This window comes from Carcharhinus amblyrhynchos, unplaced genomic scaffold (genome assembly GCF_965287045.1).
Source record: "Carcharhinus amblyrhynchos unplaced genomic scaffold, sCarAmb.v2.hapA scaffold_38, whole genome shotgun sequence".
In the NCBI taxonomy this organism is placed as follows: domain Eukaryota; kingdom Metazoa; phylum Chordata; class Chondrichthyes; order Carcharhiniformes; family Carcharhinidae; genus Carcharhinus; species Carcharhinus amblyrhynchos.
The window spans coordinates 10,177,445-10,203,383 of record NW_027649779.1 but is presented as its reverse complement, the minus strand read 5'-3'; the positions used below and the strand labels follow the sequence as shown (position 1 = coordinate 10,203,383).

Here is a 25,939-nt window from a genome sequence, read left to right as displayed (position 1 = left end):
GTTAACCGGGGGGCCTCGAATCGGGGAAAGAGACCCGGAGCTGCCAACGCGGGAGCTTCAGGTTTGTATCCGGGTTTCGGATCTTCACCCAGTGTTTACACACCCTCCCCGATCAAAGGCCGCTCCATTATTCCCTCTGGGTTTCCGCAGCTTTATCGGCCGCGCAAGAACCAAACAAGCGTCTGTCGCGCAGGACCTGCCACTCAGTGCGCATGCTCCCATTGGAATGGGCACTGCGCCTGCGCACCACCATCCTGTGGTGTAGATGGGACTTGGATTTTGATCTGATTTATTGTCACATGTATTAACACACAGTGAAAAGTATTGTTTCCTGCACTATACAGACAGAGCATACCATTCATAGAGAAGGAAAGGAGAGGGTGCAGAATGTAGTGTTACAGTCATAGCCACAGTGTAGAGGAAAATAAAAGCAAATTACTGTAGATGCTGGAATCTGAAACCAAAAGAGAAAATGCTGGAAAATCTCAGTGGGTCTGACAGCATCTGGAAGGAGAGAAAAGAGCTGATCTTTTGAGTCCAGATGACTCTTTGTCAAAGCTCTTTTCTCTCCTCACAGCTGCTGCCAGAACTGCTAAGATTTTCCAGCATTTTCTCTTTTGGTTGTAGAGAAAGATAATGTTAATGCAGTGCAACTTAATGCCATTCAAAAGTCTGATGGCAACAGGGAAGAAGCTGTTTTTGAGGTGATTGGTACATGATCTCAGACTTTATATGCAGCTGCCATCTTTATAAGGGCAATGGGCAGCAGGGTGCATTTGCATCTGCCATCTTTATAAGGGGCAACGGGCAGCAGGTTGCATATGCAGCTGCCATATTCATAGGGGGCAATGGGCATTGATTGCAGAGTTGGTCCCTTTTTCATTGAATCACAGGCTGACTAGTTAGGAGCTGGCTATGTGTTGGATGCAGAACTCGGTCCCTGGCCTCCTGTGTGGGTCTTTTTTATTGTTGCCTCAGTCTGAACTCCATTTATAACCCGTCTCTGTGGGTTCTCTCTCAATCCCCTTATTTTCTGTTTCAAATAAATTTCACAGGAACTAGGAAACAATCAGCAGTCTGGAAACTGAAAATAAATATATCAGAATCTGACAGTCATTCTAATTATCGTAACTGAGAATCAGTGGATTTTGAACACGGAAAGTAAAAGCACCGTTCACAGTGGGGAGAAACCGTGTGTAAACAAGGTTTCTGCCCATCATCTGACCTACCAAAACACCAGTGCGGTCACTCCATGGGAAACTGCAGTAATGTGGGGACTGTGGGAAGAAATTCAGTTACCCACATCCAGGCTGGAAACTCATCGGCGCAGTCACACTGCAGAGAGACCATTCACCTGCTCTCAGTGTCATTCAGTCATCCAACCTCCTGACACATCAATGTGTTCACACTGACGAGAGACCATTCGGGTCCTCTCTCTGTCGTACTGGATTCAGGCATTCACAGAATCTCACTGCACATCAGCGCACCCATACTGGGGACAGACTATTCACCTGCTCTGAGTGTGGGAAGGGATTCACTCAGTTCTCCATACTGCTTAGACACCAATGCACCCACACTGGGATGAGGCCATTCACCTGCTCCGAGTGTGGGAAGGGATTCACTCAGTCCTCCATACTGCTTAGACACCAACGCACCCACACTGGGGAAAGGCCATTCACCTGCTCTGAGAGTGGGAAGGGATTCACTCAGTCCTCCATACTGCTTAGACACCAACGCACCCACACTGGGGAGAGGCCATTCACCTGCTCCGAGTGTGGGAAGGGATTCACTCAGTCCTCCATACTGCTTAGTCACCAACACACCCACACTGGGGAGAGACCATTCACCTGCTCCGAGTGTGGGAAGGGATTCACTCAGTCCTCCATACTGCTTAGACACCAATGCACCCACACTGGGGAAAGGCCATTCACCTGCTCCGAGTGTGGGAAGGGATTCACTCAGTCCTCCATACTGCTTAGACACCAACGCACCCACACTGGGGAAAGGCCATTCACCTGCTCCGAGTGTGGGAAGGGATTCACTCAGTCCTCCATACTGCTTAGACACCAACACACCCATCCTGGGGAAAGACCATTCACCTGCTCCGAGTGTGAGAGGGATTCAATTGGTCATCCAACCTCCTTAGACACCAAATAATTCACCAGTAACCACAGTGATTGGAATCTGATGATAATCCTATCCGTGACTGTAATACATTCATTGTGTTTGTATTTGCTAATGTTATTGAACTCTGGCGAGTTTTAAGGTTTAATATTCTGAAGAAGTCAAATAGATTAGCTTCGTGTTGAATCTTTTTGGTATCCTCAACATGAGTTAATTCCTTTTTGAGGTGTTCTCTCTTTCTCCCTCCTTCATCTTCACCTCCCCACGAGTGCTCATGGAGGGGAAACTCATGATCTTCTTTGTGAAGACAATCCAACCAGCTGCCTCTGCTGCTTCCCTCCCTTCCCCTAATCCACTGGACCAAACCACCTCTAACACTCCCCTTTGTCTGACCTCTGAACTCACATCTTTCTCCAGTTTTCCTTCTGCTCCCCTCCTGTCCTCTGAGAACTCATCTTGTCCACGAGACCCACCAGCTGATTCCTCAATCCTATTCCCACTGATCTACTGCAAGACGTTCCCCAACAGATTGATTTGGCATCACAAACTTTCAGATCGCTGCTCCTTCATCAGGTCACTTGAATTCCAACCATTATTTTTGCAATTGTGTCTCTGTCTCAAAATGTTGTGTTTATGAACCTACATCTCCACTCAGCTGATGAAGGAGCATTGCTCCAGAAGTTCATGATTCCACATAAACCTGTGGAAATTAACCTGGTTTTGTGACTTTTTGCTGTGCCCACATCAGCCCAATGCCGGCATTTCACAGAATATTCCGGCGCAGTACAGGCCCTTCGGCCCTCGATGTTGCGCTGACCAGTGGAACCAATGTAATGATCCTCTAACCTAAACTATTCCAATGTTATCCATATGCCTATCCACTGACCATGTGAACGCCCTTAAAGTTGGCGAGTCCACAACTGCTGCAGGCAGGGCATTCCACGTCCTTACTACCCTCCGAGTAAAGAACCTACCTCTGAAATCCATCCTATAACTACCACCCCTTAATTTAAAGCTATGTCCCCTTGTGTTAGCCATCACCAACCGAGGAAAAAGGCTATCCTACCTTACCTTCATCATCTTGTATGCCTCAATTAGGTCACCTCTTAACCTTCTTCTCTCCAATGAAAATAACCTCAAGTCCCTCAGCCTTTCCTCAGAAGACCTTCCCACCATACCAGGCAACATCCTGGTAAACCTCCTCTGCACCCTTTCCAATGCCTCCAAATCCTTCTTATAATGTGGCGACCAGAACTGTACGCAATACTCCAAGTGCGGCCGCACCAGAGTTTTGTACAGTTGTAACATGACCTCATGGCTCCGAAATTCAATCCCTCTACCAATAAAACCTAATGGGATTTGTAACGGTGACTGAAGACAATGGCTTTGATCTTTTCAATTTTTAACTGGAGGAAATTTCAGTACTGGATGTGGGAGAAGCAGTTTGATCATTTAGTAACAGTGGAGAGGGATGGGGGTGAGGTAGAGCTGGGTGTTGTCAGTGTACACGGGAAATTTCACACGGTGCTTTTGTCACTTAATGGCAGCATGTGGATGAGAAATAGGAGAGGCCACGGATAGATCCTTGAGGAAACATCAAGTTCAGGGGCCTTGGAAAGGAAAAGGAAGCTGGAGAGGAGGGCAGAGATTGTTTTTTCAGAAAGTGTGGTGAGAGTGGATTTAAAGGTGAGAAGGATAGGACCAGAAGAGAACAAGAACTGTAAAAGGTATTGATTAATACAGAAAATGGTCAGCAGCTTAGTGTGAATAGGGTCAATAGGGGGTTGTGGGGGTGACATTGCAACTTCTCCATGTTAGCTGATATTGTCAATACCTCCCTCTCTCTCTCTCAAACCCAATGACATCAACCACTTCTCAAATTAATCCCGGACACTTTTAAACTACCATCCCATCTTCTGTTCCTCTCGAAGGTCCTTAAACCTTTCTGACCTTGTAAAGTTTATTTTTATTCAGGATCTGTGGAATCTTGTGCCTTTATTCACTTGTTAAGTATGTTGAATGTCCACCTTTACCTATTTTACACAAACTCACCCAAATCTAAAAGCAGTTTAGTAGGAATTGAGGGGAACAAACAGAAGGTGGGTCTCCTGAACGAGATGAATTGCTAAGAGGAAATGGAGAGTGCTACAATCCCAGCTAATGTTATTACTGGACCCGACTTCACAGGGGATTCGGTCCACCTTGTTGTCCAACGAGGGGCATACACGCGGTGGGTCGTGCAAGGGCTGCTCTTGGATGTTGCTTTGAGAGTTGCCTAGTGCTTCACGTCGTTAGTGTATGCTTACACTGGACCAGATGCTGGGCAACACGACAGCTCAGTGACTATCACTGTTTGCTGTGCAGACACATGGATTTGGGCCAGTGTTTGTGGGAATTTGCACATTCTCCCCGTGCTTGGGTGGGATTTCTCCGGGTGCTCCGGTTTCCTCCCACAACCCAAAAAACATGCTCTTAGGCTGATTGGTGTAACAAATTGTCCCTAAATTAGTTTTCCCTCAATTTTCCCCAATAGGCGTAGACAATGGTCATGGGTAGAGGAGGGCACTCAATGTTAAAATGGTGGCGTTGGCTCGTTGGGCCTGTTTCCCATTCTGTGTTGTTCTTTGACTGTCACAAAACCTTGGCTCAATTGACCGTAACTTTTATGTGGATGAACAGAGGCACTGGACGGCCAATTAGCTTTTAACGAAAACATCTTTTAAACATAAATAACAGTAACATCAAACTCCTTCTTTCCAGCCAACTCCTGCTGCAGTCAACACACCAGAGGATGCTCCCTCTTGTGGTGATGTGAGGTACACGGTCTCTACCTGGGGTGGGTCATTGTATCCTCAGACTGATGGAGGGTCTTGTTGCAGGATTGTGCTGCTGCAGCCCAACCTATTTAGAGAATTGATACCAATCTCAGACACAGCTATGGGCAACACTCTGCCTTTACACAAACACACTATCTCACACACACACACACACTCTCACACAAACACAGAGCCAGGCTGAGACCAAATATCAGTTTCAGTTCAAATCAGCTGCTGGGCACTAAAATAATAACAAACAAATCTGAATTTAATCTGGGTTTTATTGTGAAATGGGATCATGTATAAATATCGCTCCGTGTGGAGCGGAACTGGTGATTTGTCTGTAAGAGATATTAAATTGGACAGGTTATAACGTTTGAACTGTAAGATCTAATGGTGTGAAGTAAGTGGGAACAGCGTGGATGTGATAAAGGCTGGAATACTGATTGGGAGAACGAGAGTGAAACTGCTGTGCTGAGTTGTAGGGAGGGATGGATGGATGGAGAGGGGGATGAATTGGGGTGAATGTGAGAAGCTGAAGGCTGCAAGAAACTACAAAACTTGTGAATGTAACCCAATCCATCACAAACCAGCCTCCCATCCATTGACTCTGTCTGCACTTCCTGCTGCCTCGGGAAAAGCAGCCAGTATAATTAAGGACCCCATGCACCCTGGACATTCTCTCTTCCACCTTCATCCATCAGGAAAAAGATACAAAAGGCTGAGGTCACGTACCGACCAACTCGAACAGCTTCTTCCCTGCTGCTGTCAGACTTTTGAATGGACCTACCTCGCATTAAGTTGAACTTTTTCTACACCCTAGCTATGACTGTAACACTACATTCCGCATTCTCTCCTTTCCTTCTCTATGAATGGTATGCTTTGTCTGTATAGTGTGCAAGAAACAATACTTTTCACTGTATACTAAGACATGTGACAATAATAAATCAAATCTCATCAAATAAATTTATGTTTGAAGAGGTTCCCAGTGTCTCTGAGCAGCTGAACTGGGGAAGCCTTTGGGCCGAGACAGTGCTGCTGCTGTTTCCCCTCCTGTACAGTAAGAAGTCTCACAATGACCAGGTTAAAGTCCAACAGGTTTATTTGGTAGCACAAGGTTTCGGAGTCTCAGGCCTCTTCCTCAGGTGAGTGAGGAGTTGTGTTCACAGACAGGGCAGATATGGACACAAACTCAATTTACAAGATAATGGTTGAAATGCGAGTGAATCGACGTGAGTGGAGAGAGGGTTAAGGACAGGTTAATGTGTATTGTCTCCAGCCAGGAAAGTTAGTGAGATTTTGCAAGCTGAGGCAAGTCGTGGGGGGTCAGAGATGGTGTGAAATGTACATCAGGGATGGCTGTATCCTTCTGAGCTGCTGCTCCTCCTCCTGGTGTCACCTATTGCCCAGTCCACCCCGGTTGCTGGTGGGACATCCAGGGCCTGTAGAGAGACCAGCTGCCATATTGCTATGGTAGCCAAAATGGAAGGCTTGGAGGAATTTCTCCCAGAATTGTGTCAGGACGTTTGTGTATTTTAAGGAACATGTAAAAGACTCTTTGGCAGGAGTGTTGGTCTAAGTATAGAACATAGAACACTACAGCACAAACAGGCCCTTCGGCCCACGAGTTGCGCCGATCACATCAACACCTATCTATAGCCCCCAATCCCATAAAACCCCATATACTTATCCAGAAGTCTTTTAAAAGACCCCAGCGAGTTCGCCTCCACCACCACTGACGGCAGCCGATTCCACTCACTCACCACCCTCTGAGTGAAAAACTTACCCCTAACTTACCCTAAACTTACCCCTAAGTATTATCTACATTTCTAGATAACGCAGCTATCTGTCAATGGTTTCTCCAGTGTCTGTGCTATCGTTTGTCTTGTTTCTGGATAAATTGGTCTCTCCAGTTGTTTGTAATGTTCTGGGTTGTGTAGTTGAACTGTGTCCTTTGGTGGGTTTTGTTGTCTGTCCGTGATAATAATGTGTCCTTTCTCTGCCAGTTTTATGATGATGTCCGTGTTGTCTCTTAGTTCCTTTGTCTCCTGTTCTTCTGAGGTTTGTGTTGCCTGGGAGGGTGGTGGAGGTGTGATGCCTCACATCCTTCAAAAAAAACCTGGATGAGTAGTTTGCCCACAGCCTTGGTGTGCCAAGTGCTGGCAAGTGGGATTAGATGGACCAGTCGGGGCATTTCGTACATCAGTGCAGACTCTTCTGCACTAGAATATTCTGTGATTCTATTTAGTTTCTTTTCAATGATGGGATGTTTTCTATCTTCTTCTTGGTAAATTCTAAGGTATCCCTGCTGATTTTGGGTGGTATCCATTTGGATTTTGGTGTCGAGGGGGGTTTTCTCCGAGTTCGTTTCCTCAAAGCAAACTGTCAATTTTTATCCTTTTGAAGAATTCCTCAAGGTCTGATTCTGTTGGTTGGTTTTGGGTTTGGCGGCGGATATGAAGCAAAGTCTTTTCCCTGGAACCTTTTGTGTTTGTGTTAGTTGTAAAGTTGTGCTGATGTTTCTGGTAATGCTGCCTATTCTGAGAGGGGTTCTGCTCTGGGCTGGCTGTCCCTCTGCACGGTTTCTGTGATCCTTGGTTAAACTTTTCCATCTGCACTGTGGTTTCCATCCAGTGGATGACTCTAACTTTCATTCTTTTATCGTGTTCCTTAATCATTATTCTGAATAGTTCCTCTATGGTGAGCAGTTTGACATTTTCCTCCGGTTCCCCCAGTGGTCTGGGACTGGGTACCATTTTGTCTTTTGCTGTTTACTGGGAGTGTCCTTTGGCTCGTGGTTTGTTTTGGATCTGTTCTTAGTCTTTTTTCTGGCCCTAGGGCTCCCTGCCTTAGGGGTATACCCGGGATGAATTCTGAGCTTGTCCAGTCTCGTGCTTCCCTTTACAGGTCCTTTTACAGTTCTCCAGGTCCCCAGTCAGTCCGAGCGAAATGTGATACAGCAGCCACAAACAGAGGGAGATAAACCACAACTTCTTGCTTTGGTGGGATGCTCAGGGATAGCGTGTTCTCCTCACTGTCCAGTTCATTAAGGTTCCTGTTGTAGCTCCTTGTCACTGTCCTCCTAGTTAGTGCGTTCTCGTCTTCCTTTATTATCTACGTGTGGTGGCATCTTTTGTGCTCTGCCTGTTTTCGCTGCGCTCTGCCTGACGCTTGTCTTCCCCATCCTGGAGCAATGTGTTTGTGAGCTTGCTGTATTCCTTCCCCTTGGTTTGGGCTGTTGATTCTGTTCTCCATCAGTGTCTGTTTTGAGGTCTCTTGTGGGGAACCTATTCCAAGTAGATGTGTTGAGTTTGCTGTGTTCAGTCACGTTGTTGCAGTTGTGGTTTATCTTCTCTTTGTGGGATGCTGTGTCACATTTCTCTCGGATTTAATGGGGACCTGGAGAGCTTTTGGTTCTTTATTTCAGTCAGACGGGGTGGGAATTTGATACGAGTTTGAGGGGTGGTGTTTTTGTTTGATGATTCTGGGTGACAGCGAACATCAGCAGAAACAGAACAATTATTATCAGACCATCAGTTTTGAATGTGATTAACAGCAGAATCCAATCCCTGTGGTTGTTTATGAACTTGCTGATGTGTCAGCAGGCTGGATAGCCAATGGAATCCCTTCCCACACACGGAGCAGGTGAATGGCCTCTCCCCGGTGTGAACTCGCTGGTGCGCTCTGAGGTTGCCTGAATGCCTGAACCTCTTTCCGCAGGAAGAGCAGCTGAATGGCTTCTCCTTAGTGTGAACTCGCTGGTGGGTCAGGCAGTGAGATGACTGAGCGAATCCCTTCCCACACACGGAGCAGGTGAATGGTTTCTCCCCAGTGTGAACCCGCTGGTGTGCAGTGAGTTCCGACGACCGTAACCTCTTTCCACAGTGAGTGCAGCTGAATGGCCTCTCCCCGGTGTGAACTCGCTGGTGGACCACCAGGTTGGCTGACTGAGTGAATCCCTTCCCGCACACTGAGCAGGTGAATGGCCTCTCCCCGGTGTGAACTCGCTGGTGTTTCAGCAGATCCGAGGATACCGTGAATCGCTTGCCACACTCAGAGCAGGTGAACAGTCTCTCCCCAGTGTGAACTCGCTGGTGCTTACTGAGGTGGGATGAATGTCTGAATCTCTTTCCGCAGTCGGTACAGCTGAAGGGCCTCTCCTCAGTGTGAAATCGCTGCTGTGACATGAGACAGGCTGACTGAGTGAATCCCTTCCCACACACCGAGCAGGTGAAGGGCCTCTCCCCAGTGTGACTGCGTCGGTGGTTTTCCAGCTGGTATTGAGAATTGAATCCTTTCCCACAATCCCCACATTTCCACGGCCTCTCCCCGGTGTGTGTGCGTCGATGATATTCCAGCCGGGATGGATAATTGTAACCTTTCCCACAATCCTCACATTTCCAAGGTTTCTCCATGGTGCCAGCGTCCTTGTATCTCTCCAGGTTGGGTGATCAGTTGAAGCCTTGTCCACGTGCAGAACATGTGTATAATATCTCCTCGCTGTCAATGGTGTGATGTTTTTTCAGGCTGAGTAACTGGTTAAAACTCTTTCCACACTCAGTCCACTGGAACACACTTACTCAGATGTTTGAGTGTGTGTCTCGCTGCTTTTCCAGTCACACTGATGTTTGAAATCTTTCCCTGCAGGCAGGACAAACATTTCCGCTTTCACGTTCAAATGTGGATAATATTCAGGCCCTGATGAATTGAGTGATTCTGCCAGAGCTTGCTGCGATGTTCCGTGTGAGCTTCCTGGCCCCTTATGATCATCTTCCCCTTCTGAAAGCCTGGAAAAGGAGATGTAAAAACTCTTCACTGCAAGTGAGCAGGATATAAATCCAGAATAGACAATTGGAGTTTCTCTGGAACATTTTTTTCCTCTCTTGTTCTCCCACATCTGTAAATTCCCTTCCCACACATACACTCCCACTCCTCCCTGGGCTGAAATCCAAACCCATCTCACCATTTCTTTCCTCCACTCCCAGTTTTCTCCTTCCCTCTCTCCTCTGTCTGGGTTCAGTTCTGGGTTGAGTGAAAAACCAAACCAAAGAATCAATAATTTTCTCTCCTGATACGAAGAAGCATTACCCACTTTCTGTTACATCATTATAAGAGGGGGCAGCACGGTGGCACAGTGGTTGGCATTGCTGCCTCACAGCACCTGGCACTGTTCCCTCACATACCAGGGACCCGGGTTCAATTCCGGCCTCGGGTCACTGTCCGTGTGGAGTTTGCACGTTCTCCCCGTGTTTGCAGGTTAGGTTAATTGGCCATGATCAATCGAGCCTAGTATCAGGGAGATTGGTGGGGTAAATGTGTGGGGTTGTGGGAATAGGGCCTGGGTGGGATTGTAGTTGGTACAGACCTGATGGGCCAAATGGCCTCCCTCAGCACTGTAGAGATTCAAGAAGGCTGCACCACATTCACCATGAAACCAAGCTGATGACATTTAACCTGGGCCTGTTTTTGGGCAAATTTCTTGCAGCTGCAGTTTCTCATTTGGGGTTTGTAGTCTACATTGACTGTTATCGAAACCTCTCCACCCACAAGTTCCCCTCCAGTGCCTCTTACCAGCTGCTGAGCAACAAACATCATCTTCTCCACAGGTAACTGGCGGTGGGCAATATTTACTCCTGTCCAAATCCCAAAAACACAGCAAAGAACAAAGCAAAGTACAGCACAGGAACAAGTCCCTTGGTCCTTCAAGTCTATGCTGATCATAATGCCCCAACCAAACTGAAAAGAAACCTTCTGCCCTTACTCGGTCTGTTTCCCTCCCTATTCACGTACCCATCTAGCTGCCTCTTAACATTTTACAACATTTGATTTCATTAAATTAGATTAAATCACTGATAAAAATAACTATTCAAAAACAATACCCATTTGACAATCCGATTTCCCCTAAAATTTACCTCCTTTGATGGTGTCACTTTGAAAATTGCTGGGCCCAACTGGATTCCAACATCCTCTGTGTTAAAAGTGGCAGTTTCACTTCCATCTCCACTACAGCTCAAACTGATCCAAAAGGAAACAGAATCATTACCTGGAGGAGATAAAAAATGCTGGACTACGAGAAGGGCCAGGAGTGGGAGGAGCTGATTCGCTGTTACAAAGCCAAGCATGGGTATAATGGGTTGATTGCTGTTGCCCCCCCCCCCCCCCCCATGTATTGTAATCATTCAGTGGTTCTGCGATTCAATGAAAAGGGAGTGAATACTGGTGGCCAATCACCAAACATCTAGCCCAATACAAACCAGTTCTGAATGGGTCTGTCTCTCTTTCTAGATTTGGATTATGGACTCAATGGGCCAAATGACCTCCTCCTTCTGTACTGTGGGGATTCTATAAAGTTGTCAGTCATCAACCCGGGCCTGTCTGCAGTCTGAGTGAACAAAGAACAACACAGCCCGGGAAACAGGTCCTTCGGCCCAACAAGCCTGCGCTGCCATTTTAAAATTATGAGTCTCCTCTCTACCCATAACCCTTGTCTATGCTTATAGCCATCCACATTGAGGAAAGACTAATTTAGGGACAATTTGTTACACCAATCAGCCTAATAGCACATCTTTGGGGTGTGGGAGGAAACCGGAGCACCCGGAGGAAACCCACACAAGCACGGGGAGAATGCGCAAACTCCCGCAGACACTGGCCCAAATCCACGTATCTGCACAGCAAACAGTGATAGTCACTGAGCTGTCGTGTTGCCCAGCATCTGGTCCAGTTTAAGCGTACACTAACGACGTGAAGTACTAGGCTACTCTCGAAACAACCAAGAGCAGCCCTTGTACGACCCATTGCGTGTATGCCCCTCGTTGGACAACAAGGTGGACCGAAGCACCTGTGGATTAAAAGAGAAAAACATCAATACTATGCACATGAGTGGTTAGCACTGCTGTCCCACAGCGCCAGGGACCCGGGTTCGATTCCTGGCTTGGGTCACTGTCTGCGTGGAGTTTGCGCATTCTCCCCGTGTCTGCGTGGGTTTCCTCCGGGTGCTCCGGTTTCCTCCCACAGTCTGGAAGATGTGCTGGTTAGGGTGCATTGACCCCGAACAGGTGCTGGACTATGGCCATCAGGAGAATTTCACAGTAACTTCATTGAGGTGTTAATGTAAGGCCCACTTGTGATGTGAACTTCACAATGAGACAAGTTTCTCCCCTGGTCAGCCAGACCCTGAGGCCCCGCCCACCCAGCGATTGCGTAACAGACGGCCACGCATGCGCTCCCCGTTAAACCAACATGGTGGCGGAGGCACTGGGCCCCGGGTCCCGGGGAAAAAGCGTCGCGGCTGTGAATACGGAACCCGTGGGGTATACTCGGGCCCTGCGGCCTATAGCGGGTGTTTGTGAAGCTTCCGTTCCCTCCCCACCCTGTGTCCCGGCTCCATTCCCCACCGCACCAACTCTTACCCGCTGGAAAAAAGTGTCGCCCGCCATCGCAGGGACCTCGGGCAAAGTGACATCGCGCATGCGCCAAGTATAGCACTGCGATTGCGCACTGGGTTCCGGTGCCGTAAATGGGGCGCTTTCATAACCGCAGCGAATGCCGGGTAACAGCAGTGCCATTCACTTCCCAGTCAAACGACAATATTGATTCTCAATTCCGATGTATTTTTAAACATACGCAACATCTGTGGACGATTGCTGTGATATATTCCACATAAGACGTAGGAGCAGGAGTAGGCCATCTCGCCCTTCGAGCCTGCCCCACCATTCAATAAGATCTTGGCTGAACTGAAGTGGATCAGTTCCACTTTCCCGCTTTCTCCCCATAACCCTTAATTCCCTTGTCTGTCAGAAACCTATCTACCTGTGTCTTAAATATATTTAGCAAGGTAGCCTCCACCACTTCAATGGGCAGGGAATTCCAGAGATTCACCACCCTTTGAGTGAAGAAGTTCCCCCTCAACTCTGATCTAAACTGCATCCCCCTCCCTTATTTTGAGGCTGTGCCCTCTAGTTCTGCTATTCTAGAACGTAGAAGATTACAGCATAGTACAGGCCCTTCGGCCCTCAATGTTGTGCCGAGCTATGTCCAATCCCAAGATCAAGCTATCCCACTCCCTATAATTCTGGTGTGCTCCATGTGCCTATCCAATAAGGATTCTATTTGTCAAGTTTTGCACGTAAATCTCCAGTGGGTAAGTGAACAAAGAACAATACAGCACAGGAACAGGCCCTTTGGCCCTCCAAGCCTGCACCCATCATGTGTTCCCAACTGGACTATCTGCTTCTATCCCTCTATTCTAAGTGCTGTGACTGTTATGACTTTCACACTGGTTCTCCTGAAGGTGCAGATTCTGCCTGCTTTCAATTCATAATCATTCGTTCCTGTCTCTATCTCCAGAGACTGAATACTGACCTGAACCCAGATAAAAAAATTCCAGATGAATATTGCCCTCTTGATGGATACTGAATATTTATTGGTTATTCCACAGATGTAACCCACTTCACCCATCATGCTGTCTCTTTAGAAATCTATCCAATTAATTCCACAGCCCTGCTGGCAGAATCAAAACGGTACATCGACTGTAATAATCCATGACCTTAATAGAAATAGTTTTGCAGCTGGATAATTCTCAGACATATTCACCCTCTTTAGAAGGTTTGATTGCCCAATTTATTAAGATATTAGGAGCCATTGGTGAGTTAATCACACAGAGTAGAGTTTAATTCAAAACACTGCAGATACTAATGAATTATTAATAAAGGGCCAAGTCAAGACGGAATGCAACAGCTGTGTCATCGTGTCCTTCCACCCGAGTCCCAGAAATTGACAAGGGGGATGACGGGAGAGAGCAGTGTGCATTTAGGACTCCAGAAACAGGAACTTTAGAGACAATTTAACTCAGTGCACCAGTGGAAGAGAGGGAAGCAGCAGAACCAGCTGGTCAGATTGTTTCAATGACAAATAAGTTCCATGCACTCCTCGTACTTGTTGGAGTGAGGATGAAGGAAATAGCAGAAAAAATGGAGGAAGATATGGGTTCATAAGAACGTAAGAAATTGGAGCAGGAGTAGGCCACCTAGCCCTTCGAGCCTGCCCCGCCATTCAATAAGATCATGGCTGATCTGAAGTGGATCAGTTCCACTTTCCCGCTTTCTCCCCATAACCCTTAATTCCCTTGTCTATCAGAAACCTATCTACCCGTGACATAAATATATTCAGCGAGGTAGCCTCCACCACTTCAACAGGCAGAGAATTCCAGAGATTCACCACCCTTTGAGTGAAGAAGTTCCTCCTCAACTCTGATCTAAATTGCTCCCCCCCCTTATTTTGAGGCTGTGCCCTCTAGTCCTGCTATCCTTTCTAAGTGGGAAGAATCTCTCTACCTCTACCCTATCTATCCCCTTCATTATCTTATACATCTCTATAAGATCCCCCCTCAGCCTTCTAAACTCCAACAAGTACAGACCCAGTCTATTCAGTCTCTCTTCATAGGCGAACCCCCTCATCTCCGGTATCAGCCTAGTGAACCTTCTCTGTACTCCCTCCAAGGTCAATATATCCTTCCGCAAGTGTGGCGACCAAAACTGCACACAGTACTCCAGCTGCGGCCTCACCAGTGCCCTGTACAGTTGCAGCAAGACCTCCCTACTTTTATATTCTATCCCCCTCGCTATAAAGACCAACATCCCATTCGCCTTCTTGATCACCTGCTGCACCTGCAGACTGGGTTTTTGCGACTCATGCACAAGGACGCCCAGGTCCCTCTGCACCGTAGCATGCTGCAGCTTTTCACCCTTTAAATAATAATCCCTCCTACTATTAATTCCACGTTTAAGTTCCTTCCTACTTTCAATGTGCTCCTCAAGGGTTTTGTCCATTCTTAGACTCGGTCTATCACATGCTTCCTTTTTACTGAGCTTACAATTTCCCTTGTCATTCCTGTTTCCCGAATCCTGCCATTTCTATCCTTCATTTGTTTGCGAGAATATTGCCTGTCCTGCACTTCAATCAACAGGCCTTTTAAAAGTCTTCCACGTGCCAGACATGGATTTGCCCTCAAATAGTTGTTCTCCGTCCACGTTCCCCAGTTCCCATCTAATCTGGATCTAACTGGCCCTCGCCTAATTAACCACCCTCACCCTGAGTGCCACTCTTATCAATGACTATCTCAAATCCTATGGGATTATGGCGGCTAAGCCCAAAATGCAACCCCCCCCCCCACTGAAACACTGATCACCTGGCCCAGCTCAATCCCCACTATCAGGTCTGGTACGGCTCCCTCCCTGGATGGATTGTCAACACACTGTATCAAAAAGCCCTCCAGGGCACGTCTAACAAACTGTTCTCCATCCTAGCCCTTGGCTGTAAGGGAATTTGTATAGATACTTAACAAGAAAAAAGTGAGCATTGCTCCCATAGAAAGTGCATCTGGAGAACTGATTGTGAAAAGTCGGGCTACTGTGGGTGAACTAAAGAGAGATTTTCATAGAACCCTACAGTGCAGAAAGAGGCCCTTCACCCCATCGAGTCTGCACCGACCACAATCTCACTCAGGCCCTACCCCCATATCGTACCTGCTAATCCCTCTAACCTAAGCATCTTGGGACACTAAGGAGCAATTTTTAGCATAGCCGATCAACCTAACCTGCACATCTTTGGACTGTGGGAGGAAACCGGAGCACCCGGATGAAACCCATGCAGACATGAGGAGAATGTGCAAACTTCACACACACAGTGACTCGAGCCGGGAATTGAACCCAGGTCCCTGAAGCTGTGAAGCAGCAGTGCTAATCACTGGTTAGCAGCAGGGCAGCATGGTGGCACAGTGGGTTAGCACTGCTGCTTCACAGTTCCAGGGTCCTGGGTTCAATTCCCGGCCTTGGGTCACTGTCTGTGTGGAGTTTGCACATTCTCCTCGTGTCTGTGTGGGTTTCCTCCCACAGTCCAAAGATATGCGGGTTAGGTTGATTGGCTGTGCTAAGAAATTGCCCCTTAGTGTCCTGGGGTGTGTAGGTTAGAGGGATTAGTGGGTATAATACATAGGGATCTGGCGGTAGGTTCTAGGTGGGATTGTGTTCGGTGCAGACTCGAAGGGCCTCCTTCTGCACTGTAGGGTTCTATGGTTCCGTGCTGCCCTGTCTTTTGCACCCATCTTTGCTATAGAGGGCAGAAGTAACCTCCCAGAGATAGTTCTAAATCAGGAGATGGAAGAGATGGCGCAAATCAGGAAGATTACGAACAGTGTTATTGAGCACATTGTTTGGGTGTGCGCGCTGAGAGATTCTCTGATCCGAATGGATTTCCCCCTCAGGCGTTGAAAGAAGAGACTATTGAGATTGTTGTTGTAGTGGTTTTAATTTTACAAGATTCCATCGATTCGGGAAAAAGGGAGAAAGTGGGAAAGTTCGGCCCAGTTAGCTGAACATTTGTCACAGAGGAAATGTTAAAAGCCATTCTCTTTCTCAAAAGGCAGTGGAAGTATAGTCTTTGAATATTTTTAAGACAAAGCTGGATAAATTCCTGTTTAACAATGCAGTGAAAGGTGATGGGGGTTTAGGCAGGAATGTAGAGTTGAGGTTACAATCAGATCAGCTTACTGAATGATGGAGCAGGCTCGAGGGGCCTCTTCCTGCTCCTAATTTTTATGTTGGTACGCTCGCTGGTGTTTCAGCAGGTGGGAGGACTGAGTGAATCTCTTCCCACACTCGGAGCAGACGAACGGCCTCTCCCCGGTGTGAGTGCGCTGGTGGACAGTGAGATGAGATGATTGTCTGAATCCAGTCCCACACTGAGGGCACCTGAATGGTCTCTCATCAGTGTGAACACGTTGATGGTACATTAGTTCTTGACAATTTTTGTAGCACTTCCTGCAGTCCGGACATTTAAAAGGTCTGTGCTCGCTGTGGATACTTTGGTGTGTCATCAGGTTTGATGAATTAATGAATCCCTTCCCACACACACAGCAGGTGAACGGCCTCTGTCCTGTGTGACCACGCTGATGAATTTCCAGCTGTGACGGATAATTGAATCCCTTCCCACATTCCCCGCATTTCCACAGCTTCTCCCTGCTGTGACTGCATTTGTGTCTTGACAGGCCGGATGACTGACTGAAGTCTCGCGCACACACAGAACATGTGTACGGTTTCTCCCCACTGTGAACGGTGCTTTTTCCTTCCATGTTCAAAATCCAATGATATTCCGGTTACGGTAAACTGGGTGATCCCGACGTGATGTTTGGGGTTGAGCTTCCTGATTGCAAATTCACCCCTTTCTGAAACAGAAAAAGTGAGAGTCAAACCACAAAAGCAGGTAGTGAAACTGAGCTGAATGGATCTTGTAATTTGTGGGGCCGGCACTAGGAATGAGTGACCATGAAAACTGCTGGATTGTCATAAATGTAACAACTGGTTCATTATATCCTTCAGGAAAGGGAACCTGCCACCCAGTCTGGGCCGATACACGATCCAGTATCTATGGACAGGAATAAGAGGGGCATAGAAGAAGTAGAGGATGAAGAAGAGGGATTTTTCTGTATCAGCTTGATCAGAACTTTGGCAGAATCATGTAATGCTAAACCTCCACCATTTACAATGACCAGGGTATTAGGTGTATGTGAAGACTATCACCTCTGAGTTCCCCTCCAACTCACACATCGTCCTGACTTGTCTGACATCCAATACCGGAACATCAGGAATTTTCTCTCATTTAGATATTGGGAAAGTTGAAGCCATTCTTTCCAGTTCCTACTCCAAACTTCATTCCCTGACTACTGACACCGTCACTCTCACTGCCAACTGTCTGAGGCCAGCTGTGTGAACAGCATGGTGGCTCAGTGATTAACACTGCTGCCTCACAGTGTCAGGGAACTGGGTTTGATTCCTGGCTTGGGTGACTGTCTACGTGGAGTTTGCACATTCTCCTCATATTTGTGTGGGTTTCCTCTGGTGCTCCAGTTTCCTCCCACAGTCTGAAAGACGTGCTGGTTAGGGAGCATTGGGCCGTGCTAAATTCTCCCTCAGTGTAACCTGAACAGGTGTCGGTGTGGTGACTTGGGGGATTTTTACATTAATTTCATTGCAGTGTTAATGTAAGCCTACTTGTAGCACTAGTAAATAACCAGGTTGTTCAGAACCATGATGTTATATAACCATGGTTGAGGGGATGGCACAGTTGTGCTGCATCAGTGAGAAATTGGAAGTGAAAGAGTGAAGCAGTTTGATGGGCAAGTTGTCCACATTCTGTCACTCGGAGGAATTTCAAATAAGGAACTTATTGCCCCCAACAAAAATGGCATCTACATATGCGCCCTACTGCGAGTGCCCCCAATAAAGATGTCAGCTGCGCATGCGCCCTACTGCCAATGCACCGATAAAGTTGTCAGCTCCGCGCACACCCGTTTGATTACCCCCGACAAAGAAGGCAGCTACGCATGCGCCCTAGTGCGAATGCGCCGACGAGGATGACAGCTGCGCATGCGCCTTAGTGCGAATCCCCCCGATAAAGATGACAGCTGCGCATGCTCCTTACTGGGATCACCTGAAAAAGATGGCGGCGGTTAACCGGGGTTTGTAACTGAGAGAAAATTGCGGTTCTGCTCTGTACAAACAGGCCGGGGACCATCCCCAATTACCGGTAGGTTCTTTTTCAAGGATACGCGGTTTATGTAAGGTGTTTACGAAGTCTCGTAAACCGCCCGCCTGATCCATCGCTCCCTCTGCCTCGCCATTCCCACCTTTTACTAATTGTGTATCTGAGCAAGAATCGTTTCTCCGTCTCCATTGATCACACTGCGCATGCTTCATTTACACTCCCGCCCCTAGAACTGATTGGAGGACCAGCCGCTCCTGCGCGGTCCTCCAGCCCCGCCCCTCATTCACTTCGATTGGTTGGAGGACCAGCTTCTCCCGCTTGGTCCTCCAGCCCCGCCCCCTCTTCCTATTGGTCCATAGCCACCGTCAATCAGTCCCCGGCATTGTGATGTGGAGCATACGCAGTGTCATTGCTGTCCTTGGTGCTGGTTTGTCCCGGAGAAGCGGAGTCAGCGTTAGGCGGTGGCTGGGCGGGTCTGGAAACACTTTGTGGATTCGCTTTAGAATCATTGTCAGCTCCCTGGTTTGCAGCTGCGGGGCTTCTCCCGGGAACAAGCCCAGGTTAACAGCCCCATCCTGGCTCAGCCACTGGAGGTTCTGGAAACACTTTGTGGATCCGCAGGTGGTGAGGAGCTGGAACCAACGGGATTTAAATGGATCCAGAGCCTGAAATCAAACCGGGAACATAAATGGATCTGGGCGATGAGTCTTCATAAACACCCAGTGTGGGCTAGATGCTGGATCTCGGGTCAGGGTGGCACGGTGGTTAGCACTGCTGCCTCACAGCGCCAGGGTCCTGGGTTCGATTCCCAGCTTGGGTCACTGTGGAGTTTGCATGTGCTCCCTGTGTCTGCATGGGTTTTCTCCGGATGCTCCAGTTTCCTCCCACAGTTGGAAAGATGAGCTAGTTAGGTGCATTGACCCAAACAGGTGCTGGTGATGAGGGGAATTTAACTGCAGTGTTAATGTAAGCCTTACTTGTGACTAATAAATAAACTTTAAGGAACATTATAAAACAAAGTGAGATTCCCAGATACATCAGGAGATAATAGGACAGGTGACCAAAAACTTGGACAACAAGGTGAGTTTTAAAGAGAGTCTTAAAGGAGGAAAGTGAGGCAGAGACAGAGAAATACAGGGAGGGAATTCAGAACCTAGGGCTGAAGACATGACCACCAGTGGTGGAGCAATTGCAGTAGGGAATGTACCAGAACAGCACTGATATCTCGGATGTTTGTGGGAAGATTACAGAGATCGGGAGGGCTGAAGCTATGGAATGATTTGAAAACAAGGATGAGAATCTTACAATCAAGGTGTTACATGCGTGGGAGCCAAGGCAGATCAGGGAGGACAGAGGTGATCGGGGGACAGGACTTGCTGTTAATTAGGAAAGGGTTGGTGGACTTTTGGATGACTTCACATTTCCATAGGTAAAATGGAGACCCGTAACAGTGCTATGGAACAGTTGAGTTTGGAGGTAACAATGGCCTGAATGAGGGTTTGAGCAACATTGAGGTAGAGTTGAGGTCATGTGATGTTACTGAGGTGGAAATAGGCGGTCCCAGAAACTTGGGATCAAATGGGACACTGAGGTTATGAACAAACTGGCTTAATTTCAGACATTCGCCAGGAAGAGGGATTGAGTGGATTGCAAAGGAACAAGACTTGGAAGGGGGGCCAAAAACAGTGGCTTCCATATTCTTGATATTGAATTGAGGTTAATTAGTCAGCAGGAAGAGAACCAGAAAGCAGAATGGGCTCTGACACTGATATCAGGTTTAAATTAGTTAGAGAGAGAGAGGTTTGGAGAAACCCCCTTCACAATTTCTCATCAAATCTCTAAACAGTCAGTTCTGGACACGAAGTTAACATCTGCTATTTTGACTGATGGGTTCAGGGTGATTCTGATTAATGTTTTCTCTTGTGTTTTGAATGAATTGAATCATCAAAAATACTATCTCTAGTTGCACACATTTTTTAAAAGCATACTGAAATGATTATCTGACAGTTTATTTGGATTTCAGTTCGGGGAGGAGGGAGAGTGTGTGGGATGGGGATCTGCAACTTTGGGGGTTCAAGTGGACAAAAAAAATTGCAGAGAAACTAGAATTGTCATGTCAGAATTTCTATTCTGGACTGTCAGTGATGACTTTTATTGACAGTTTTTACAGGTATTAGACCAAACATCACATCAAGATCTGACAGAATCACTCGATTCCTAGGAATCGTACTTGGAATGTGGAAGGAGAAATGTTTGAAATCTTTTCCTACAGACAAGACAATCAAACATCAGTGTGACTGGAAAAGCACTGAGACACACCTGAGTGAGCGTGTTCCAGTGAACTGACTGTGAAAAGAGCTTAAACCAGTTAGACAGCCTGAAAAAAACATCACCATTCAGTGAGGAGAAATGTTCTCGTGTTGTGTGTGTAGAAAAGGCTTCATCTGATCATCAACATGGAGAGACATGATGACACTGACACTACAGAGAAACCATGGATATGTGGGGACTGTGGGAAAGCATTCACTTGCCCATCCAAACTGGAAACTCATCGACGCACCCACACTGGGGAGAGACCCTTCACCTGCTCCATATGTGGGAAGGATTTCACTCAGTCATCCAACCTGGCATTACACCAGCGTGTTCACACTGGGGAGAGGCCGTTTAGCTGCTCTGTGTGTGGGAAAAGATTCATTCAGTCATACAATCTAGCATTACACCGGCGGGTTCACACTGGGGAGAGGCCATTCACCTGCCCCGTGTGTGGGAAGGGATTCATTAATTCCTCGAACCTCGTGGCACACCAGCGAGTTCACTCTGGGGAGAAACCATTCAGCTGCACTGACTGTGGAATGAGCTTTAAGCTTTCATCCACTCTGCTGAAACACCAGCGAGTTCACACCGGGGAGAAACCATTCAGCTGCACTGACTGTGGAAGGAGCTTCAGACACTCAGGCGGTCTCACTGTACACCAGCGAGCTCACACCGGGGAGAAGCCATTCACCTGCTCCATGTGTGGGAAGGGATTCACTGATTCATGCCAACTGCTGAGACATGAACGGGTTCACACTGGGGAGAGGCCGTTCTCCTGCTCCGAGTGTGGGAAGAGATTCATTGATTCATCTCAATTACTGAAACACCAGCGAGTTCACAAGTGATGGCAGGGATTGGATTCTGCTGTTAATTCATTCTGACAGCAGGAGTTTGTTTCTGCTGGTGTTAAACTCCAGCCCAGTTACTGGCTGTATTAATATCCTGGATCAAGAGGTGATTGTGCTGCTGGGGTTGCAGTTACCGCTGTCCATCAGAAATTAGATTTGGAACTTTTACTTCAACCTCAAATTGTTTAAGTTAAGTTTCTTTATTAGTGTTACAAGTAGGCTTACATTAACACTGCAATGAAGTTACTATAAAAATCCCCCAGTCGCCACTCTACACGCCTGTTTGGGTACACTGAGGGAGAATTTAGCATAGCCAGTACACCTAACCAGCACATCATTTGGACTGTGTGAGGAAACTGGAGCACCCAGAGGAAACCCACGGGGACACGGAGAGAATGTGCAGATTCCACACGGACAGTGACCCAAGTCAGGAATCGAACCCGGGTCCTGGCACTGTGAGGCAGCAGTGCGAACCACTGTGTTACCGCGTCACCCTACTGATCTTGGCCCAAATTCCACTATTCAGTATATGAGAGGTTGCAGCAATGAACATCTCCAATTAGAAAGTGTTGATTAATCCTTGCTGAGAATTCTTACTCACTGTCACATTACACACAGTGACACCACCATAATCCATCAGAAAGAAGGGGAATGGGAATTGCTGGAGAATCAAGAGTCTCTCCAAATGTCACCCATCCCATCTGGAACAGAAATGCCTTCAGCACAGGGATAGCATCTTTTAAGATTAAACCAAATAAACTCAAGTTAAATCAGGACAAGGTAAAAGGGGCAGCTCCCCAAAAGGAAAGGGAACAGCCTGAACAAAATCAAAGTACAAAGGAAACTTAAAAACATCAAATAAAAATGTGATTATTAGGGTCAATAATGCACCCCAGCCCCTGCAGCGCCAGCTCAGGAATGGCAATAAGTTGAATCCGAGTAATAGATTGGAAGAAATCACCATCTAATAGCCTTACAAAACCTTTGGATACTGATGGAATATTATAGAAAGAAACGTCTTTGGAAGAAAGCTTGCTGGCTGACAAACATGGGACAAGCCTTTCTCCCTGTCAAGGACCTGTGTCTAACACAAGCCCTGAAGCAAGACATTTTTAACCCCGATACCATTGGCTCTTATGGTAACTAGCTACATGTACAGGTTAAAATAGGCCCTCGAGCAAGGAGGTTTCAAATTGACTGGCTTCTCCCCAATCAGGCTCGTTGAAGTGAATCTTCCATAGGTACCAGCTATGGACATCAACATTCACTTTGCTTCAGCCGTCTACTTGCCCTCTGGGATCTGTAAACCTCTCTCACAGGTCAGGTGCTTTTCCTATCAATTTAACTCATGCATCTTGTTTTAAATGTCGCTTCTCAATAAACTGTTTTAAAATCACTACTGAGCTCAATTCTCTTTTTGGGTGTAGACCAGTAAGAGTTTACAAAGTCGATTTTTAAATGTTTCTGTAGGCTTTTGAATAGGGAGAAGCGAGCGAAAGTAAGCATTCTCTACGGGAGACAGGTAAAAGGGAAAATATAATGGGGAACAAGGAAATGGCAGAGAAATGCAACAAATACTTTGTATCTATCTGTCCTCATGGTGGAAGACAAAAGAAAAGTTCTAGTAATGGGGAACCAAGTGGGTAGTGCCAGGGGGCAGGAACTTTTAATACAAGGAAGAGCTATTTTTAAACATTAGTCGCCACCACAATATCGTTTGAGTTGTAATACTGTTCATCAAATGTCAATAATAATGAAAAACCTGACAGACATGTTCTGACATCATTTTATGGAACTTTACAGTAAAGTTGTGAATTGAATGATCCTTTCTGACAAGTACAATGCGAATAAAAGTTTTTAAAAAATGAAACAAGCCATTTAATTCCCATCAAAATGGGTTTGATTGACCAATGGTGGGAGTTGCACTAGTCCAAAACTGTTGTGGCTTTGGAAACACAGATTACACACTCCCTTGTCCCATAAGAATGAGGGTCTTCTAGAAATAGAGACTGGAGAAATTAATGGGACTAAATGGTGACAATTTCCCTGGATCAGACAACCTGCATCTTGGGGATTTAGAAGGGGGAGCTTCAGAAATAGTTGCTGTGTTAGTGTGATCTTCCAGAATTCCTTAAACTCTAGAACAGTTCACAAGGATCGGAGGTTAGCAAACATTAACCGCACTAGTCCAGAAAGTAGAAGGAGAGAGAATGGGGAATCTAGACCAGTTAACATCAGTTGTAGGTGAAATATTAGAAATCTTATTGTTCGGGACTTGGTAACATGGTACCTGTAAAATAAAAAAAACAGAAAATGCTGGAAAATCTCAGCAGGTCTGATAGCATCGGTGGAGAGAGAATAGAGCCAACATTTCAAATTTGGATACCCTCTATCAGCTCTGATGGGCTGTCATCCAGACTCGACATGTTGGTTCCATTCTTTTCCCACAGATGCTGTCAGATCGGCTGAGATTTTCCAGCATTTTCTATTTTTATTTCTGATTCCAGCATCTGCAGTATTTCACTTTTATCTATTAAATTAGACTAGGATCAAATTAATGGTGGTGAGAAAAATGAGAGGTGATCTAATTAGAGTATATGATTCTTCATGGGTCTGAGAGGTTAGATGGTGTGAAATTATTTCTCTTGACTGGAGAGTCTTGACTACTGGGTCACAGCCTCTGAATAAGGAGTCAATCATTTAGATTGAAATGAGGAGAAAATTCTTCATTCAGTTGTGAATGTCTGGAATTTTCTCTTCCAGGGAGCAGAGGATGCTGGGCCATTGAATGTAATTAAGATAAAGATTGATAAATATTTGGGTACAAAGAGAATCTGAGCAATATGGGGAGGTGGGGTTGAGGTAGATTATCAACCTTGCAAAACATCAGCTGCAGCCTGAGACTGGGTGGAAATGTTGAAAAGTCTAATTCTCTAGTTGCAGACCCGGACACTAGGACCCGGTGGGAAGAGAATAACCTTCGCCACGCCCCATACTGTTGCGTGAGGAATAGCCCGCGCATGCGCTCATCGTTGAACAAAGATGGCGGCCGTCAGCCGGGATTTGGGCCTCGGAGGGGAAAAGATCCGGAGCTGCAAACACGGGAGCGGCAGAGTCTCAATCGGGGTTTGAGAAACTCTCCTTATCCAGGGCCCGCTCCCTCGGAGTTTCCTCTCCCTTCCCCGCTGCACAGAGGCAAAAACAGAGACTCACCCCATCGCCATTACTGACAGTGCGCATGCTCCAATAGGTGATTAGTGCGCCTGTGCGGTGCCAGCCTATGCTGTGAATAGGGGACATTCTGCACCGCGGGGAATGCTGGGTCAGGACACTGCCATTGCAAGTCATTATTAGGAGCTCGTTACGTTTTTACTATTGTGTGTAGATTGGAGAACGGGGGCGGGTTCTATAAATTAATTAAAGGAGGAACCAAGTTATACAGAAATCTATGTGCACAGATCCTTCATTATCCATCAGAAAGAAGGGGAGTGGGAATAGGTGGAGAATTGCAAATGCCCCAAAGTGTTCCAAAAGCAGCAGCAATGAAAAGCGGAATCCAAGAGCTCCCGTCAAATGTAAACTCAGAAAGCGATGTGACTGAGTGAAGTATTTCACTTAGTAATTATTAGAATTGTATTCTCATCGATATTCCAGGTCATTTCTCAAAATCATTCAATGGAGGTAGGTGTCATTGGATTAGACCAGCACTTACTTCCCATCCCTAATTGCCCTTGAAAAGGTGTTGGTGAGCTGCCTTCTTGAATCGCTGCAGTCCATGTGGTTGGAACACCCACAATGCTGTTAGGAAGGGATTTCCAGGATTTTGATCCAATGACGGTGAAAGAATATTTCCAAATCAGGATAGTGAATGGCTTGGAGGGGAACTTCCAAATGGTGGTTTTCCCACCTGTCCACTGTCCTTGTCCTTTTAGATTGTAGTGGTCGTGGGGTTTCTCTTTTTTGCAGGTTTCACATAGATTTGCAAAAAATAAAATCTCTTAAGATGTGGACGTTACTCACAAGGCCCAGATTACTGTCCTGAATTAGTATCCTGCACTGACAGTGATATGTTACCAATCACTAGTTGTCCTTTGTGATTGTATAGTTGGCCTTTTTCTTAAACCTCTGTAGTCCATGTAGTAAAGGTGCTCCCACAATGCAACAGTATTAGGATTTTAACCCAGTCTCATTGGAGGAATAGTGATATTTGTCTAAGTCACGGAGTTGCGTGATTTTCCCATGTCTCAGCTGCTGTGGTACTTCCTGGTGGGAAAGACTGTGCGTTTTGGCAATTCTGCC

At 46.6% G+C, this 25,939-nt stretch overlaps 3 protein-coding genes across 6 annotated transcripts in view; 1 reads left to right on the top strand and 2 right to left on the bottom strand.

The window, feature by feature from the left end:
* The window catches only part of LOC145362572 (uncharacterized), a 65,449-nt gene extending 54,373 nt beyond the window's left edge, over positions 1 to 11,076 (bottom strand). The window contains exons 1-2 of the mRNA XM_080218572.1: positions 10,853 to 11,076; positions 8,482 to 9,727 (exon numbers count right to left, since the gene is read on the bottom strand). Coding sequence (XP_080074698.1) covers positions 8,482 to 9,355 — 874 coding nt within the window. The 5' untranslated portion in view covers positions 9,356 to 9,727; positions 10,853 to 11,076. The remainder of the gene's footprint in view (positions 1 to 8,481; positions 9,728 to 10,852) is intronic.
* LOC145362527 (uncharacterized) lies at positions 6 to 22,298 on the top strand. 4 transcript variants are annotated; one of them, XM_080218549.1, is made up of 2 exons: positions 6 to 61; positions 20,641 to 22,298. In XM_080218549.1, the coding sequence occupies exon 2, from the start codon at positions 20,936 to 20,938 to the stop codon at positions 21,635 to 21,637; it is 702 nt and encodes a 233-aa protein (XP_080074675.1). In that variant the 5' UTR covers positions 6 to 61; positions 20,641 to 20,935; the 3' UTR covers positions 21,638 to 22,298. The 4 variants fall into 4 exon arrangements, with proteins under 4 accessions (XP_080074675.1, XP_080074673.1, XP_080074672.1 ...); XM_080218547.1 differs by having other exon boundaries at positions 15 to 61; positions 20,650 to 22,298; XM_080218546.1 differs by lacking the exon at positions 6 to 61 and adding an exon at positions 18,437 to 18,521 and having other exon boundaries at positions 20,650 to 22,298.
* On the bottom strand, positions 16,319 to 18,638 carry LOC145362531 (uncharacterized). The gene is made up of 2 exons (XM_080218553.1): positions 18,520 to 18,638; positions 16,319 to 17,160 (listed from the first exon to the last, which is right to left on the bottom strand). Exon 2 carries the CDS (start codon positions 17,065 to 17,067, stop codon positions 16,525 to 16,527), a length of 543 nt encoding a protein of 180 aa, XP_080074679.1. The 5' UTR covers positions 17,068 to 17,160; positions 18,520 to 18,638; the 3' UTR covers positions 16,319 to 16,524.
* Positions 22,299 to 25,939: the final 3,641 nt, after the last annotated feature.